This window comes from Phyllopteryx taeniolatus, chromosome 21, assembly GCF_024500385.1.
Source record: "Phyllopteryx taeniolatus isolate TA_2022b chromosome 21, UOR_Ptae_1.2, whole genome shotgun sequence".
NCBI lineage: Eukaryota > Metazoa > Chordata > Actinopteri > Syngnathiformes > Syngnathidae > Phyllopteryx > Phyllopteryx taeniolatus.
In genome coordinates, this window is record NC_084522.1 from 1,695,218 (window position 1) to 1,712,048 (window position 16,831).

Here is a 16,831-nt window from a genome sequence, read left to right on the forward strand (position 1 = left end):
CACCAGCATCCAGAGTCTACCATTGGTCATTAATCAACAATGTGTTGCGCAAAAAGCGGAAATGTGTGTGCGCGTGAGCGCGTACGCGCTCCGGGCTGCGGTGGGTTGGACCGTTGCTGTACGTTTTCCGGTCCAGTTTGCGCGCGCGCGCACGCACGCACGCTCACGTCGAAAAGTTGCGCAGCAGCCGAGCAAGTGGACGCCCGGCTTCACAGGCGACGACGACATCCCGCTGGTAAACATTTGACTTTTATTTAGTTCCTGATTACTGATTCATTTTAAAGACTTTGTTTGGCTTTTACTTCCCCAAAAACATCAGGAATCGCTTGCATAATACTTCAAAATCGGAATTTGGTGTGTTTCCTGTGTTGTTTGGTGCGCCGTGGATTGTTGTTTTTGGGTTTAAAATTAGGCAGAAGTCAGATATGAAGTGGATCTGGAGTTCCCGAACAGGCCGTGCCGTTCCCAGATATTCCCACTGTGTGTGTGTGTGTGTGTGTGTGTGTGTGTGTGTGTGTGTTAGCCGTGTTTTTGGAGCCTCAAGGGCTTTTGTTACTAGTTGTATTTAGGGTAGAAGTCTGGCATTAAGTTGGTATGAAGATCCCAAACAGGCCGAGATGTTCCCACTGTGCGTTCGTGTGTGTGTGTGTGTGTGTGTTTTCTGCTTCATTGGGTGACCCATACGTTGTTGTTATTGGTTTTATTCAAGATAAAGGTCATGTTGATATGAAGTTCCCAAACAGGCCCAGATGTTCCCGGTTTGTGTGTGTGTGTGTGTTTTTTTTTTTTTTGGTGCGTCATGGATTTTTGTTATTAGTTTCATTTAGGGTAGAAGTAAGCATGTTCAATAGCATTTTTTTTTTTCCCCAGATCGATACCAGTACGAGTATTCACTCGAGTACTCACCAATACTGAGTACCGATAGCACTGGGAAAATTGAAATGAACAACGATGACAGATAATTGTGAACCAAGGACCTTTCGTTCCTTGTGACGCACATGACGATTCGCCGATGTGTGAAAGCGCCCGTAGGGTAGCGCCAATATTGGCGAGGGGGAAGCGGTCCGTGTCGGATTTTTGGGCCTTAAGTATCGACGACGGGTATCGGCAGCCTTCACGAATACCCTTGAAATCAGGCCGGTATCGGCTCGATACCGACACCTTCTGTCGGTACTTGCTCGTCTCTCGTTAGAAGTCGGCTATTAAGTTGATATGAAGTTCCCGAACGGGCGCTGATGCGCTCACTGTGCGTGTGCTCGTACTTGTAGCGTGCGAGATGTCGCCGAGTCACTTCGGAATGCCGACTGAATGACACGTAGACAAAAAAAAGGAAGTTGAAGTGAACGAGAATACCCACGCTGACTCAGTATTAAACAGCAAAATTGAAAGGTGAAGCGGGGATCGGTCGCCACTGAATCACTGAAAACTCCCACGCGGGAAGACGCCCGGGACGGCGTTCCCATCTCGCTCGGTCCCGCTTCGGTGCCGCAGCCGTCTCGGAATGTTTCCGTGCCAGGGAGGAAGGAAGGAAGGAAGGAAGGAGGGAAGGAAGGAAGCGCGGGCGGCTCGGCCGCGCCGGTCATCCTCGCGGCCTTCCTCGGAAATCAGGTGGACGTCACACCTGTCCGCTGTCTGGCGGTTACCGTGGCAACCGGCCTTCGCAATACTTTGGAATGTCAGAGCCGGGGAGGATGTGACGACATGGTGCGGAAACAGGCCTTTTCCCTTACAACCCGTTCTTCGCCCTTCGGCGTGTACCTCTCTGTAAATGCGTGTGTGTGTGTGTGTGTGTGTAAGCCTTCCCATTGTCCTACCATCCTGCACACCCGCACTCCGCATCCTGCCGGGGCTTCCTGGGAATGCGCGAGTGAGGCGAGGCAAGAGAAAGAAAGGTTAGAAAAAGAGGAACAACTCGAGAAAGCGGGAAAGTACACCACTCGGTACTGTACGTCGGAATTGCGCGTTTGTGCGTGTCGAATTCCCCAGCACAGGCAGCTTATCTGCACAGGAAAAGGGTGTGTCGCTCAGATTCGGGTGTTTTGCGGACATGGTTTATGTGAGCACGCCACGCGGCACGAGCCGATGCTTATTAATAGTAAGAATTCAAGCTGTCGGTTTTATGGCCAAATGGCCGCTTCGGAGCAAAATGGCAGCCTCGCTGTGTCTTTTGGCGCGTGGCTTCTTGAGACTTTTTTGTGGCTCTACTCCTGTTAGACATGTCTACCAAATTTCGAGTTGCTCAGTGAAACTGGCTTCAGGGGCCCAATTCTTTTGAATTCTAGCGGGTGCTACCGAGCCAAAATGGTTGCGTTCAAGCAAAATGGCCGACTTCCTTTGGATGTTCGGGCGGAGCTTTGCGAAACTTTTTTCGTGGGTCTGCGCCCGTTCGACATGCCGACCGAACTTCCCGTGGCTTCGGGGGCGGAATGAAGCAAGTGCGGGGCCTCCATCGGTACCTTCTTTTTACGCTTGTTTAACAAATAGCAATTGTGTATGAACGGTGGCCTGCGTTTCCAGGAAAAAGGGGGAGCCATCAGATCAGTGGACAGGAAGCGTCAACATGGCTAACTTCCTGTTCCTCCCTGATGTTGGACCCGATAGTCCGTGTGTGCGTGAGAGTACGAGTATTTTGAGTGTCAATTTTTAGCGGCCTTGTTTTTCACACTTCTGAAAAGGACACACTCTGGCCATTTTATTAGGTACACCATTTTGCTCAATTGATTATAATTAATGAACTATTGAAAAAATAATAATAATGTATTATACATGTGAAATTGTTAATTTTTTTTGGTTGTACTTACAATAAATCAATAATTTGCGCGCCAGGGCGGAAACACGCCACAAACCAAGCGACACAGGTGACCCCCCCCCCCCCCCCCCCCCCCCCCCCCCCCCCCCCCCCCCAACTTTTACTCATCATTACTGATGATCCGGTGTTGCATTATTTTCTCTGTCGGGGCAGCAGAATTGGCTCGCAGGTGTACATAATCAAGTGCCCGTTGGCATGGCGCAACGGTCTCGGTGCAACTTTTCACCCCCCCCCCCCCCCCCCCCGACATGTGAGAACATGGGCAGGTTATTTCACCACACGCTCAACTATTGACAAGCGAGTATGACACAGGCGTCCCTTTTTTTGAAACGGCGAAAGGCTGAAAAGAGGATGTGGCTAACCTTGCGTCTGACTCGCTTATCTCCCGCCCCGCTCGTCTGTAACTTCTTCTTCTTCTTCTTCTTCTCCTCCGACGCCGACGTTTTGTCTCTGTTGCAGCGGCGATGCTGACCGCCAGATGATCTGACGGGAGAAGAAGAGAAGACATCAGGTGAGGAGAACGTTCTCGTTTCCACCTGCACCTCGAGCACGATGCAGGACTTTAACACAAAATGGACACAAGTCACAGTACTAGTGGTAATCATAGAAGTAGTAGTAGCATTGCTGGTAGTGCCACTGGTGGTGGTAGTAGTAATGATGGTAACTAGTAGCAGTGGTTCTCGTGCAAGAAGTAGTAAAAGTGGGGGTATTAGTAGTATAATAGTAGTAGTAGTAATAGTGGTAGAAATGGTAGTATAAGTAGCAGTACTAGTAGTGTCTACATATTGTCAAAGCAGAGTACAAAACGTTCTAGTCGTAGTTGTAGAACGGATTGTAGAATTTATAGGGGTGTCACTGGTAGTAGTAGAAGTACTGTTATAGCAGAGCGCTACAAAAACTACCAGAATTCCTGCCCAGAGTAATAATAGTAGTAGTAGTAATAGTAACAGTAGTAGTAGTAGTAGTAGTAGTGTGCATGCCGACTGTACAGGTACTGGAAGTGAAGTAGTTGTACTATGAGATGTGGTAATCATACAAATAGTGTTAATACTGTGCTAGTGGTAATACTGTCAGAGCAGAGTAGTAGTTGAAGAACTACCCAGAGTCGTCATCAGAAACAAAACAAGTGTCCATCTAAGTCGTGCTAGGAGTACTGCTCGTCGTGCGTGTACCTAATGAAGTGTCCGGCCGTCCCTCGCGCAGACGCCGTCCGTCCGTCCGTCCGTCCGTCCGTGTCGCGAGCGCCCACGATGGGTTGCGCTTGCTGCAAACAGAAGAAGTCGGCCAAACCGGAAGCGTCCGCCTTGACCGGCGGCGCCGACGCTGCCGCGCCGTCGCTAGGCGACGCCGACGGCGCCTCGTCGGCCGGCGCGCCGCAGGGGCGCTACTGTCCGGACCCCACGCAGGCCATACCGGACTTCAACAAGGGATTCTCCGGCGGCGCCGTCTTCCCCAACTCCAACATGCAACACTGGACCGCCGGAGTCACGAGTACGCACATTTTCCGCTTTCGACTGCAGATTCTGTATTATGAGTATTGCGTTGCACCAACAAAAATACATATTTTGTCAATTGAAGCTTATGCGACTGAAACAAACAAACAAAAGGCAACCAAAACCCTGTCTTGCCATCCAAAGTCTTCCGTGAGTGTGAAACTAGCGGATGTTCCTTGTTTTGTCGGCGGGGGGGGGCGCTACAGGCGGCGGCGTGACGCTCTTCATCGCGCTGTACGGCTACGACGCCCGCACGGAGGACGATCTGACCTTCCAGAAGGGGGAGAAGTTTCAGATCATCAACAACACGTAAGCGCTTCACCGATCGCCGCTGGAACTCGTCACGTGACCGAGCTTGCGATGTTTGTGACATCTTTTTAATAATAAATAAACATTTATCGTTCGAAACGATACCACGCACTGCTTTTTGTAAAATGTTATTCCTGTACTACTGTAGTATTTGTGTTGGATGTGTGCCTTTAAGTGGCGTGGCCTAGTGAGTGACGACAGGAGCTGGCGTGGGTGACTCTGAGCGTGAGGGTCTGGGCGTGAGCAGTGGTGTACAGCAGATCCTTCTCCTTTTGTATTTGTATGTTTAACAGTTGGGCTCTCCTTGCCCACATGCCAGGGCATCGCAGTACCCTAACGGGCACATTTGTGGGAGCGTTTTCATCCCTCACGACACTAAAAGCCAATAATCAACCCCGTAAGTCCCAAAACACTCCGTGACTTGTCTCTCGGGATACTGGCCATCCGTCACTCGAGATTTAACTCCATAAATAAGCAGAACGTCACAATTAAACATCAAACAAAGAGAATTACACGAGAGAGAGACAGCTCCAGCAATCCGCTCCAGCTCCAGCAATTTAACAAAAAAGGAAAATTTGCATCTTTTGTTTCAATGTTTTCCCTTTTTTTTTTTTCCTTTTTTGGGGAACCAACCCACGATTATAATGCTCGCCAATTATCCGTGGGATTTCGCTATACGCAGTCTGGCCCGGTCCCTATCCCCGGCATATATTCTTTATCCTCTGTGAAAAGCGGCTAATATTATTGCAGCGTATTTGCGTCGGTTCATCAAATCTGTGTTTCATGTCTGTATGTATTATATTGCCATATTCAAGGTGCACACACCAGACGCACAATTCCCTTTTAATTACCGCATGAAATCATAATGCACAAACTTATTACAAATGATTTACATTCTAATCAATGTCATTGCTGTATATTTTTGATGATGTATAACATTTTCATAACTGTACAGTGCTATTTTTCCTATTTTGTTGGTGTGTTTTTTGAGGCGCTGGAACGGATTAATAGCATCTCCATTCATTTCAATGGGGAAAGCTGCTTTTTGATAGGAGTGTTTTGCGTTGCACTTGCAAATTCTCAAAATGCAAAAAACAATTTGATGGTCGGCTGCTTTTTATTGCAGCGAAGGCGACTGGTGGGAGGCTCGTTCGTTGGACACGGGCAACGCCGGATACATCCCGTCCAACTACGTCGCTCCGGTCGACTCCATACAGGCCGAGGAGTGAGTATGCGCACACGCGCGCACGCACCGGGGAGGTCAGGTTGGGCGTGTGTGTGTGCGTGAGCGAGAGAGAGAGAGAGAGAGAGAGAGACAGAGACCAGATGTTGCTATGGCGACAGGTGGTATTTCGGAAAGATGGGGAGGAAGGATGCGGAACGACAACTGCTGGGCCACGGCAACCAGAGGGGGACTTTTCTCATCCGCGAGAGCGAAACCACCAAAGGTTGAGTGACCGCACACACACGCGCGCGCGCGCGCACACACACTTGCTCGAAACTTACACAGGAGCACATACACCTGCACATCATTGTGAGATCTGTTTGGGATGTCGGAGGTCATTTGTTAGCTACATCAGAGGGTCCAAATATTAGAAACAGCTTCGATGTTATTAATGCAAAGCACAAGGACAATACTAACCACACTGCACATTGCTACATGCACAACTAGGATAGTAACGATGGAAACCCATTTGAATGTTGAGCTTTATTTGCGTACGCTGCCAAAATAAATCAGCCACAAGTTCCAGCAACAACCAGCAAGTTGTTAACAAGTTGAAAGGTTTTATGCAAAATGTAAGGATTTTTTTTTCATTTTTACTTTCCAGAACAAAAAAAGCCCGACAGAATTTTGAGAGACAGGCTTTTCATTGGTCACTTTACTCAGATGTATAGTGTAATTTAGAATTTTTCATTTGATATATATTATCAGTTATTGACTTTCTTCTTTTTAAATTCAAAAAATTCCCCATTTTTATGTATTGTTTTTTTTAAATGACCTTTTCAAAGTCTCTACATTTACCTTTTTGTTATTATATATTTTTTAATTGTATTATCTTATTTTATCCATTATATTCTTTCGTTTTAGATATCAATTACGTTATTTAAAAAAAATTAACATGTAAAATATGATTTAATCATTATTTATATATTATAATTGATGTATTTGATTATATGTTTGTATTTATATATATATATATATATATACACGTTTTTTGTATTATATATTTTTATTGTGTTGACTTATTTTATTGCATTTTTTTAATTCTTGGACCTACTTTTAGCTTTCGATGTCATTTAGTATTGAATTATGGTTCATTCATTGTATATATTTTTGGTATCTATTTCTCTTGGCTTTTTTTTTTTTTATTGAAGTATTTTTAGCTGTGCGGAAAACGAGCCAAGTCAGAATTGAACTTGTCAGCGATCCCCTGAAATTGCGTCTCGTCCTTTTTAGGCGCTTACTCGCTGTCCATCCGCGACTGGGACGACAACAAGGGAGACCACGTGAAGCACTATAAGATCCGCAAGCTGGACAACGGCGGCTACTACATCACCACCCGGTCTCAGTTTGACACGGTGCAGCAGCTGGTGACGCACTACACAGGTACCGCTCCCAACTTGTTGCAACCGTTGGATGTTTCTGCTTTTAGTTGACATTCTTTGGATCGTTGGCCTCGTTGGTCTCTGTTTGTCGCTCCCGAAGTCAAATGTTGACTTTTCGTGACGCTCGTTTGTGCGGAGGTGACCAAAAAGAAGGAACCAAAAAAAAGTGTGATTCTGTGTGCCCGAGCAAACGTGTTTTGCTTCCTTTTCCCTTCATGTGTTTTGTTTTTCTACTTCCTGCGTGCTGTCCCTCCCCCGCCTGGCTCAGAGCGAGCGGCGGGGCTGTGCTGCCGCCTGATTGGCAGCTGCACGCGGGGCATGCCCAAGCTGGCCGACCTATCGGTGAAGACCAAGGACATGTGGGAGATTCCCCGCGAATCCCTGCAGCTGATTAAAAAGTTGGGCAACGGCCAGTTTGGAGAAGTTTGGATGGGTAGGACGCATGGGGAGGTGTCGTGCGGGGGTCGGGCGCCGGGAGGGGGGGGGGGGGGGTGGGGGTTTGGGGGGCCATTGTCGGGGGTCTCGGTAGAAGCAGACCTGGATTGAATCAAGAAGAGAAAATAGAAACGGCTTTCGTTGCGTTGTGTTTATGAACATAGTAAACTATCACGCCGCTTCATGGGACAAAAGTATTGGGACAAGCATGGACGTCTCGAGAACAACAACAAAACATCATATTCACATGTGTATCGAAGCATTTCTATTCACATAAGTTATCAGTACATTCAATGTCAATATTGATGTTTTTCGCTTTTTGTATACAACATAAATCTACAGTACATTCGTCAATGTTTCGTATAGATGATCGATTTCTTCCGATATCGCTGTATCGCAATCCTACCATTATCGTCAACGAAATACGATGATAAAATAGTCCCACTGTGACCTTAGTTACAATGCAATGCGATTCCATACAATATCATGCACTCAAATTACGATATAATACGATACGAAGTCATTCCCTCCGATTACGGCGTGATACTTTTACAGAGTGTATGAAGTGATATTATATGATGAAGGTAGCATTTCAATGACTTCAATTATGACGCGACACGATAAGATGCGATGCGAAGCGTATCACTTCAATTGCAATGTAATACAATTGAATATAACACGATTCACACCGATTACAATGCGATATGATACAATACTGTGATATGACGCAATGTCACACAATGCAATACAATGGGGTACGACATGAAAATATACAATATCGTTTACTCCAAATACAGTACGATAGGATCCGAAACGATACAAATACGATGCAAAACAAAACGTTATAATATGACATTTATGATATGATACCATTCACTTCATTTATGATGTGATGTGAGGAGATTTGGTGCGACGCTCCAATTCCAACAACGCAATATCAAACCATTCCCACCAATTACGATGCGACACAATACGAAATTGATCCACTCCAATTGCGAAGCGGTACAGATATGATGTGTTACGACGTGATACGATAAGATACGATCCGCGACAATTACAACAGGATACGATATATAAGAGACGATGCGGTTCACTCCAATTATGACGCAATATACTGTCATTTGATTCACACCACTTTACGATACGATATAATTCGTCTTCTTCGAATACATATTCAGGTATGGCCATATATCCTAATATTCTCCCAGGACCACTGTATCGTAATACAAGGTATTCGCTACTTTTCACGTCCTCTTTTGCGGGGCGTCCTCGTGTCCCAATACTTTTTTTTTTGGTCACGTCATATAATATTTTGACTACTTTTGAAAAATGTGCATCCAGGTGTGCACGGCCGGACCCTCGCCCTCTGTCGCCGTCGTCGCATGCGCATGTACCATCATCCTCTCACCTGCCCCCCCCCCCCATTGTCACCCTTCCTCCCATCCCTCCATCACTCTACCACTCCATGCATCCCTCCATCCCAAGACACTAACGATGGGCTGTGCTACTACCTGACCAAGGCCTGCCCCAACTGCACGCCGCTCACCGTGGGCCTGGGCTGGGACGCCTGGGAGGTGACCCGGTCCATGCTGTCCCTGCAGAGGAAGTTGGGACACGGCTGCTTTGGGGACGTGTGGATGGGTGAGAGTCCGCAAAAAAAAAACCAAAAAAAAAAAACCCAAAAAACAAAGCGCAATCAACCTGCGTGGCTTTGTCCTCTGCCAAAGTCTTCGGCGACCACCAGTTTTGTTGTTTTAATGACCTGTTTTCACAGCAGCTCGATTCTAATATATAGTATAGTATAAATACACGTTCACGTTCTTGGCTTTGAAATTTGGAATTCCCAAATATTTTGCGACATGGAATATTCCGAATATAATCATCACTCACTACCACAATCTTACTGCTATGAAATTAGCAAGGGATTTCATTCAATGTAACTGATTTAAAATTCAAAATACAAACTTGAGCAGTTTTAATTACGTTGATGAAGAAATAATTACTGTCTATACAACAAATGTAGTGGTGACCCAAGACTTTAGACCAGTACTTTCATTTTTTCCCCCCACTGATTGTTGTAAAAACTCAATATTGAAATGTATTCATTTGAAAAAATATCGGATTTGAGTTCCAATTTCTTTACGACTATTTTTAGATATTTTTTTTGTGTGCGTTATTTTGAATTCCTTCGGGGGGGAAAACGAGCGCTGTCCACGTGGCTCAGGTTTTGCTTTCCACGCGTCGCAGCGTGCGCATGTGCTCGCTCGCTTCGATTTGACGCGCAAGCCGCATGCGCTAAACCGACAATCCTTCACAGCACGCGCCGTCCTCCCCGCGTGCGTTTCTTGACGCGGCTTGCGTGTGAATGTCAGGCATGTGGAACGGGACCACCAAGGTCGCGGTGAAGACGCTGAAGCCGGGCACCATGTCGCCCGAGGCCTTCCTGGAGGAGGCTCAGATCATGAAGAGGCTGCGCCACGACAAGCTGGTGCAGCTCTACGCCGTCGTGTCCGAGGAGCCCATCTACATCATCACCGAGTTCATGAGCCAAGGTTTGTCGCGCGCGAATGTGGGGTGTGCGTCTCCGTCACCGAAAACGATGCGCTACCCACGACATGAGCCTCTCCGATTACGATTGCGACACGATACAATAAAATGCGGGATGATTGGGCGGACTCCGATTAGGGGGCATCGTGATACAATTCTGCACAATGCGATACAATACGAGCGATACGACTCAGTCCAATTACGATGATATCATGCGATACGATTCGATCCACTCCAATGAAAACAGTATATGATCTGATACGATACGATACGATATGATTGACTCCAATTATGAGGCAATACAATATATTACGATACCATAAATGCGATTCTACAATTCTCTCCACTTACGATACGATTCACCCCAGTTACAATAGGATCGAATGCAATATGCTACATGCTACATTCTCTCCAATGACAACACGATTTGATATGATACGATGCCAAGTATTTGCTCAAATTATGATACAGTAGGATTCAATGCGCTTACGATACAATTCACTCCAGTTACGATACGATATGATAGAGATTCTGTACAATGCAGTACAATACAAACAATAAAATGAATTCCAGTTATGATACAACATGACACAATGTTGACTGTATTCCCAACACAATTCACTCTAATTACGATTCACTTCCGTTCCGATTTGATATAATGGGATACGATTCAAATCACTCCAATTACAACATCCTATTTGGTTATAATGTATGATGCAATCCGATAGCAAGTGTTCATTCCAATTATTATTGACTACATGATTAGCTACGATGACGATGCGCTGCAATGGGATACAATGCGATATGATAGAATATAATGAGATAGAATATGAACAATGCAATTCCCTCTATGATGAGATACAATACAATTCACAGCAAAGATAAGATAAAATCAACGTAGCTTAATTTCCTAGTTTCGGCCATATGGAGAAACGTTTTAGTGCGTCACTTTGATTTGCAAGTTTGTAACGCATGTTTGCCTTGGATGTTTTCAATATGCGTAATCCCATAAATGAAGAATCATCACTTCCTGTCGCTCTCTCGCTTTCCAGGAAGTTTGCTGGACTTCTTAAAAGACGGCGAGGGCCAAAACCTGAAGCTCCCGCAGCTTGTGGACATGGCGGCGCAGGTCTTCGACAAAATAAGGAGATCACATCTCGCGGCAGTCCTGGCGGCGCACGCGTGACGTGCTAACGCGGGGTTTGGCGTTTCAGATCGCGGCGGGGATGGCCTACATCGAGAGGATGAACTACATCCACAGAGACCTGCGCGCCGCCAACATCCTCGTCGGAGACAACCTGGTGTGCAAGATCGCGGACTTCGGCCTGGCCAGGCTCATCGAGGACAACGAGTACACCGCCAGACAAGGTAACGCGAGCGCGTGTGTGTGCGTGCGTCTGTATGTGCGGACAAAGATGGCAAGTCGCGTGCCAGAAGGTTGCGATGATCCAGTGTTTGTCGCCTCTGTGCTCGTCTATTTCCATAGCCGTCTGCACGTAATATGTGATTATGAAAGCATAAACGCTGCCTTGTTGCCATGGTTGCAGGGGCCAAGTTCCCCATCAAATGGACGGCGCCGGAAGCGGCGCTGTACGGACGCTTCACCATCAAGTCGGACGTTTGGAGCTTCGGCATCCTGCTGACCGAGCTCATCACCAAGGGACGCGTGCCCTACCCAGGTGAAAACTTTCGGACGTTTTGGCAAACAATCTGGGAAACTTGACTTGCTGGTTTTCATCTAACAACTTGTGGAATGAATGATTTTGCTCCACGCTTTAAATGATCCACGATAACATCGGCTACGATATTGCACAAGCTGATACGGTAGAAGATGATACGATACAATCCATTGCAATTACAATGCAGTACAATTACCATATGATGGGCCTGCGATACGATAAGTTTCAAACCGATAATGACACAATGCGACGAACGCAATCATGATACCGGATGATGCAATATCATGCAATACGATATGATTCACTCCGATGAATATGATACAATACAATTGACTCCAATTTGGATACAATGCAATACGATACGATACGATTCACTCCAGTTACGATACTGTGATACAATAGCATTCAATATGGTTTACTCCAATTACACCACACTACGATAAGATTTACTCCAATTGCGATGCAATATGACACAATACAATCCGATACGGTACAATACAATTGAATACGATTCGCTCCAGTTACGATACTATGCGATACAATACAACGCTATTCACTCCAATTTCAAGACAATACGGTACAATTCACCCCACTTCCGATATGATACGATACGATACAATTCACTCCGATCACAATGCATTGCAATACGATACGTTACGATATGAAATGATACGAGGCACTCTAATTTTGATGCGATGTGATCCAAAACTATACAATACGATAGGATTCAGTCAACCATTCACGCCAAAATTCTGCTGTATGCTTTGAATGGGAAAGAGTTGTGCCATCTGGTGGACAATACGAAGGTTTGCACTCGTTAGTGTTGGATAAATGAGGGCTGAAAATGCCATTTTCAAAGGTTTTCAATTTGTCGTGCTCTTATATTGGATCTCATTAGCGCAAGTGTACAGAATGTTGTCCTGTCAGTACGCGCCGTGCATGACTTCACCATTTGCCCGCCTCCTCTTCCATCCCTCCATCCTTAACCGAATCCCTCCATCCCCGGAAGGCATGAACAACCGCGAGGTGCTGGAGCAGGTGGAGCGGGGCTACCGGATGGCCTGCGCCCCGGGCTGCCCCGCATCGCTCCACGAGCTCATGCTGCAGTGCTGGCGGCGCGAGGCTGACGAGAGGCACACCTTCGAGTACCTGCAGTCCTTCCTGGAGGATTACTTCACCGCCACCGAGCCGCAGTACCAACCCGGCGAGAACCTGTGACAACGCGCACGCACGAGAACTCACGGAACAAAACAAACATTAGAACAACCGCTGCCTTTTCCCGCAACCTTTCGGGACGGACGAGGAATCGCGCTTGGACCTCGGCCGATCGAGCCCTGCAGTGATGTTGCTTTACTCGGTAACCATGACAACAAGGAAGACGATGTAGATGGTTGGGGAGGAGGGATGCAACTTGCCACATGATCCTCTCTTCTTCCTCAGCCGCCATATTTGGTTTGTTCCATCCATTCCAGCCTCTTCGGCATCCATCCGGACTGATCATCCTGTTTTGACAGAGCAAACATTATGAAGCATTTGTGTGTGTGTGTGTGTGTGTGTGTGTGTGTGGATAGATTATAACAGTGGTTCAGTATAACTGAGGTCCCCAGGCAATAATTAAATGCAATAAATTATTATGTCGTGCCAATAAAACAAACTTAATAAACCAATTACTGCTCTCTAGGTTAGTTTTGGCCAGCTAAAAACTGTGAAATGATTATGACGTACAGTATCATCACGTAAATCTGACATCCCTGCATGTATACATACAAAAGGAGTATTATTACTGGAATACATTTTTTTTTTTTTTATCGAGAACTAAAGGTGTATTTTTTAAGAACATAGTCCTATTTTTTCCTTTGTAAAGGTTTGAGAACCCTGGGATTTGACGTCACAAATTCAAGAGGATTACTTGAACACATCAGTGAGTTCTGGTGTTAACAGTTTTTCCAAATCCAAGATATTTTACCTACAGTCGTGCCGGTGAGTCAAGAGAAAGAGACAGTGAGGAATGACTTTGATATTTTGTATGAGCTGTCTTTTAGAGGTTTTTAATTTAACACATCACAAAGACTATATCTATAGCAAAGTCAGCATTTATTCATTCATACATTGGGAGGGCAGCGTGAAAGCACAAAAAGGGAAATGTCATACTTCTGGACTTTTTTATTGTACCCTTTTTATGTTGACTTTAACCCTGTCATGTTTGTTGTAATAAAGATCAGATATATTTGGATACGATCTCTTATCATTTATTTGGCGCTTTAATGTCTGGGTTTGTGTTGTCATTCTATTTTAAACTTTATTGAAAATGTTATCTTGTTTTGTAGTTCACAACACTTCCGGTCAGGGCTCTTTCAAGTGTTATTTTGTGTTGTTTTTTAAAAACTTTTTTAAGAATTTGATTTACTTTTAAAACGTTATTTAATATCATTTATGGAAGTATCGTTTTGTAGTTCACAACACTTCCATTATTTATTTATTTTACACGCCACGGGGCCACTATCGCGATACTTTGGACTGCGAAGGATGAATCGAAGGAAAATGGCGGGCGCGTCCGTCCACCACAAATTTCCTCATGGAATTAAATACGTGTATGTTTCTCAATAATGAAGATCTATCTATTTTTCTATCTTTCTATCTATCTATTTATCTATTTATCTATCTATCTTGCCGCTAACACGCGCGCTAACTAGCTAGCTATTTTGTTAAGTCGCGTAAATGCCATTTATTCGGTTATAGTGACAAAAGTAAACGTCTCTAATCTAGGCACGATGTAAAAACTTCACTTAACTGTCATAATAATCTGTTTTAGTGCGCTTTAAGTTGTTCAATTTAGTTATTTGTTTCGAAAAACCAATGTATGGCGCGTAAACGTTAGAAAACTACAACTCCCACAGTTCCGCAGGTATTACGCGGAGCTACGGGAAGCCGGACGGCTTTTTGACAGCAGGCACAGTCAGCTTGCGGACTGGGGAGAAACACACAAGACACACACACAGCGGCTGGAGCTGCAGAGGCGTGCGAGCACTCGCTCGTCTCCTCCCCTCCTCGGCTGCTTCCTTCACCTCGTCACCGAACCAGGACCACTCGGACATTCCTCCTCCACCTCTTCCTTATCTCCATCTGTTTTTTTTCTTTTTCTTTTCTGCCGTCGCGAGGAGGAGCTGACCGCGACATGCCGCGCAGCCAGCCCGACAACGGCGCCTCTCGTCGGGCGAGGAGCGGAGCGTCGGTCCGCCGCTGAGCACCATCATCCGCCCGAGTGAGTAACCGCTGCATGCGTGCACACCACAACACCCATAGTGTCGATATGTCATGAATGTCAACGTATTTCTCACGAATTTGGTATATTTTGCGTGCCACCTGACCATGTGGGCACACGCACACACAACTCCGCACTTCACTTATGCTTTAGCTGACTTCAGGACTTTTTGCATGCCAAGATAGTTTTTTCGACATGCAAGCTTTCAGACACTCATCATCATTATCGTCATCATCGGGAGTTTTCCTCACCCTCCTCCTCCTCCTCCTCCTCACCCCTCCTCCCTCCCCCAGCTGTTGGAACACAACAGCAGCAGCTCATCTTGCAGAGGCAACAGGGCCGCTTCTGCTGCAAGAGAAGGAGAGAGACGCTCTTCATTGGTAATTATCAGCTCTTGTATGTGCTTTGGTGGTGGTGGGGGGTAAACGAGAGAGAAGTCAATGTCAGTGTCTGGCCAGTGGCAGTTTGTTGTTTAAGGGCCCCTTGGAGACGTGCGCTGGCTGTGCTGCGGCTTCCGTTAGTATGCAGACGGACGCTCAGTCTGTGTGTGTGCGTGCGTGCGTGCATGTGTGTCTCTCACAATGTCTCACCCTCGTTCTCTCTCCCAATTGGCACATCCCACTTGGACGTGATGAATAATTCCGAATGTCGGAAAGAAAAGGAAATGGCCTCAGCTTGGCACGCGGCAGCCGTCTTGTCAGTCTCGAGCGAATGTCCTTGTGTGTGCGTGTGTGTTGGAGTGTGCGTCTGCGTGTCAGAGGAGATGGGAAGGCAGAACAGCATTGTGCGCGCTACCTGTGCGAACGTTGCTAGTTGTCATGGCAACGGCCTTGTGGCGCCGTCGACGTCGCGCCTGTCCTCATTGGCGGGGTCAGCGCACCTAACACGCGGCGCGTGCACGTGCGTGTGTGGTGGAAGTGGCTTTTGTTTGAGCCCTGCTGCAGTTTGCAGGCGTGTGGGTTGATGCCACAGCAGCACACGTGCATGTGTATGTGCAGCGCTTGCCGCTGCCACTCACCAACTGTGTTCTCTGCTTATTTGTAGAAGGTTTAAAAAAAAAAAAAAAAAAAGTCTCTTTGTCGTCAAGAATTTGGTTGCTTTTGGGTAACGATGGAGCCAAAATGGAGTCTTGTGCAAACTCATTGGCAACGAGGAGGACAATCAGTCTCAACGACTTTGGCAGATAGTGAACAATTGTTCCAAAAAAGAAGCATGACGCTGTCAGTCGCCACTCCCAGTTGAGGTTTATTGTACGACTAAACCAAAACTTCTGAAATGTCTTCCGAAAAGTCTGCGAGCTTAATGCTAACACATAATGGAAAACGCCATCGATGGGCTAACGGAACTCGCACTGATATTGCAGTAGTTATGTTTATGAACCTTGAAACATCTGAGACGGTAGCAACACATGCAACGTAACAATATTCACAGGCATATATTCTTTATCCTCTGCGAAAATGACTAGTATTACTGCAGCTTGTATTAGTGATGATCGTCTTCTTCGTGTATCATCATACGTCTGTATTATACTACCCCCGGTGGCCAAATCATGCGCACCACAAGGAGCAGCATAATGCTCATTAAATTAAAATGATGCACAAACTGGTGCAATTCTTTACATTCTATTATGCTATTATTCTCAGTTTTTAAAAAGTACAAGACTGTTCTTTTACTTTTTGACAGCATCGTT

General features: G+C 46.0%; 1 protein-coding gene across 4 annotated transcripts; it reads left to right on the forward strand.

Annotated features, from left to right (window-relative positions):
• The first annotated feature begins 93 nt into the window (after positions 1-93).
• Positions 94-14,112, forward strand: yrk (Yes-related kinase). 4 transcript variants are annotated; one of them, XM_061759868.1, is made up of 13 exons: positions 94-235; positions 3,269-3,320; positions 4,013-4,300; positions 4,509-4,611; positions 5,738-5,836; positions 5,956-6,059; positions 7,070-7,219; positions 7,487-7,651; positions 10,026-10,205; positions 11,253-11,329; positions 11,415-11,568; positions 11,748-11,879; positions 12,889-14,112. In XM_061759868.1, exons 3-13 carry the CDS (start codon positions 4,060-4,062, stop codon positions 13,095-13,097), a joined length of 1,614 nt encoding a protein of 537 aa, XP_061615852.1. In that variant the 5' UTR covers positions 94-235; positions 3,269-3,320; positions 4,013-4,059; the 3' UTR covers positions 13,098-14,112. The 4 variants fall into 4 exon arrangements, with proteins under 4 accessions (XP_061615852.1, XP_061615850.1, XP_061615851.1 ...); XM_061759866.1 differs by lacking the exons at positions 94-235; positions 3,269-3,320 and having other exon boundaries at positions 3,342-4,300; XM_061759867.1 differs by lacking the exons at positions 94-235; positions 3,269-3,320; positions 7,487-7,651 and adding an exon at positions 9,139-9,294 and having other exon boundaries at positions 3,342-4,300.
• Positions 14,113-16,831: the final 2,719 nt, after the last annotated feature.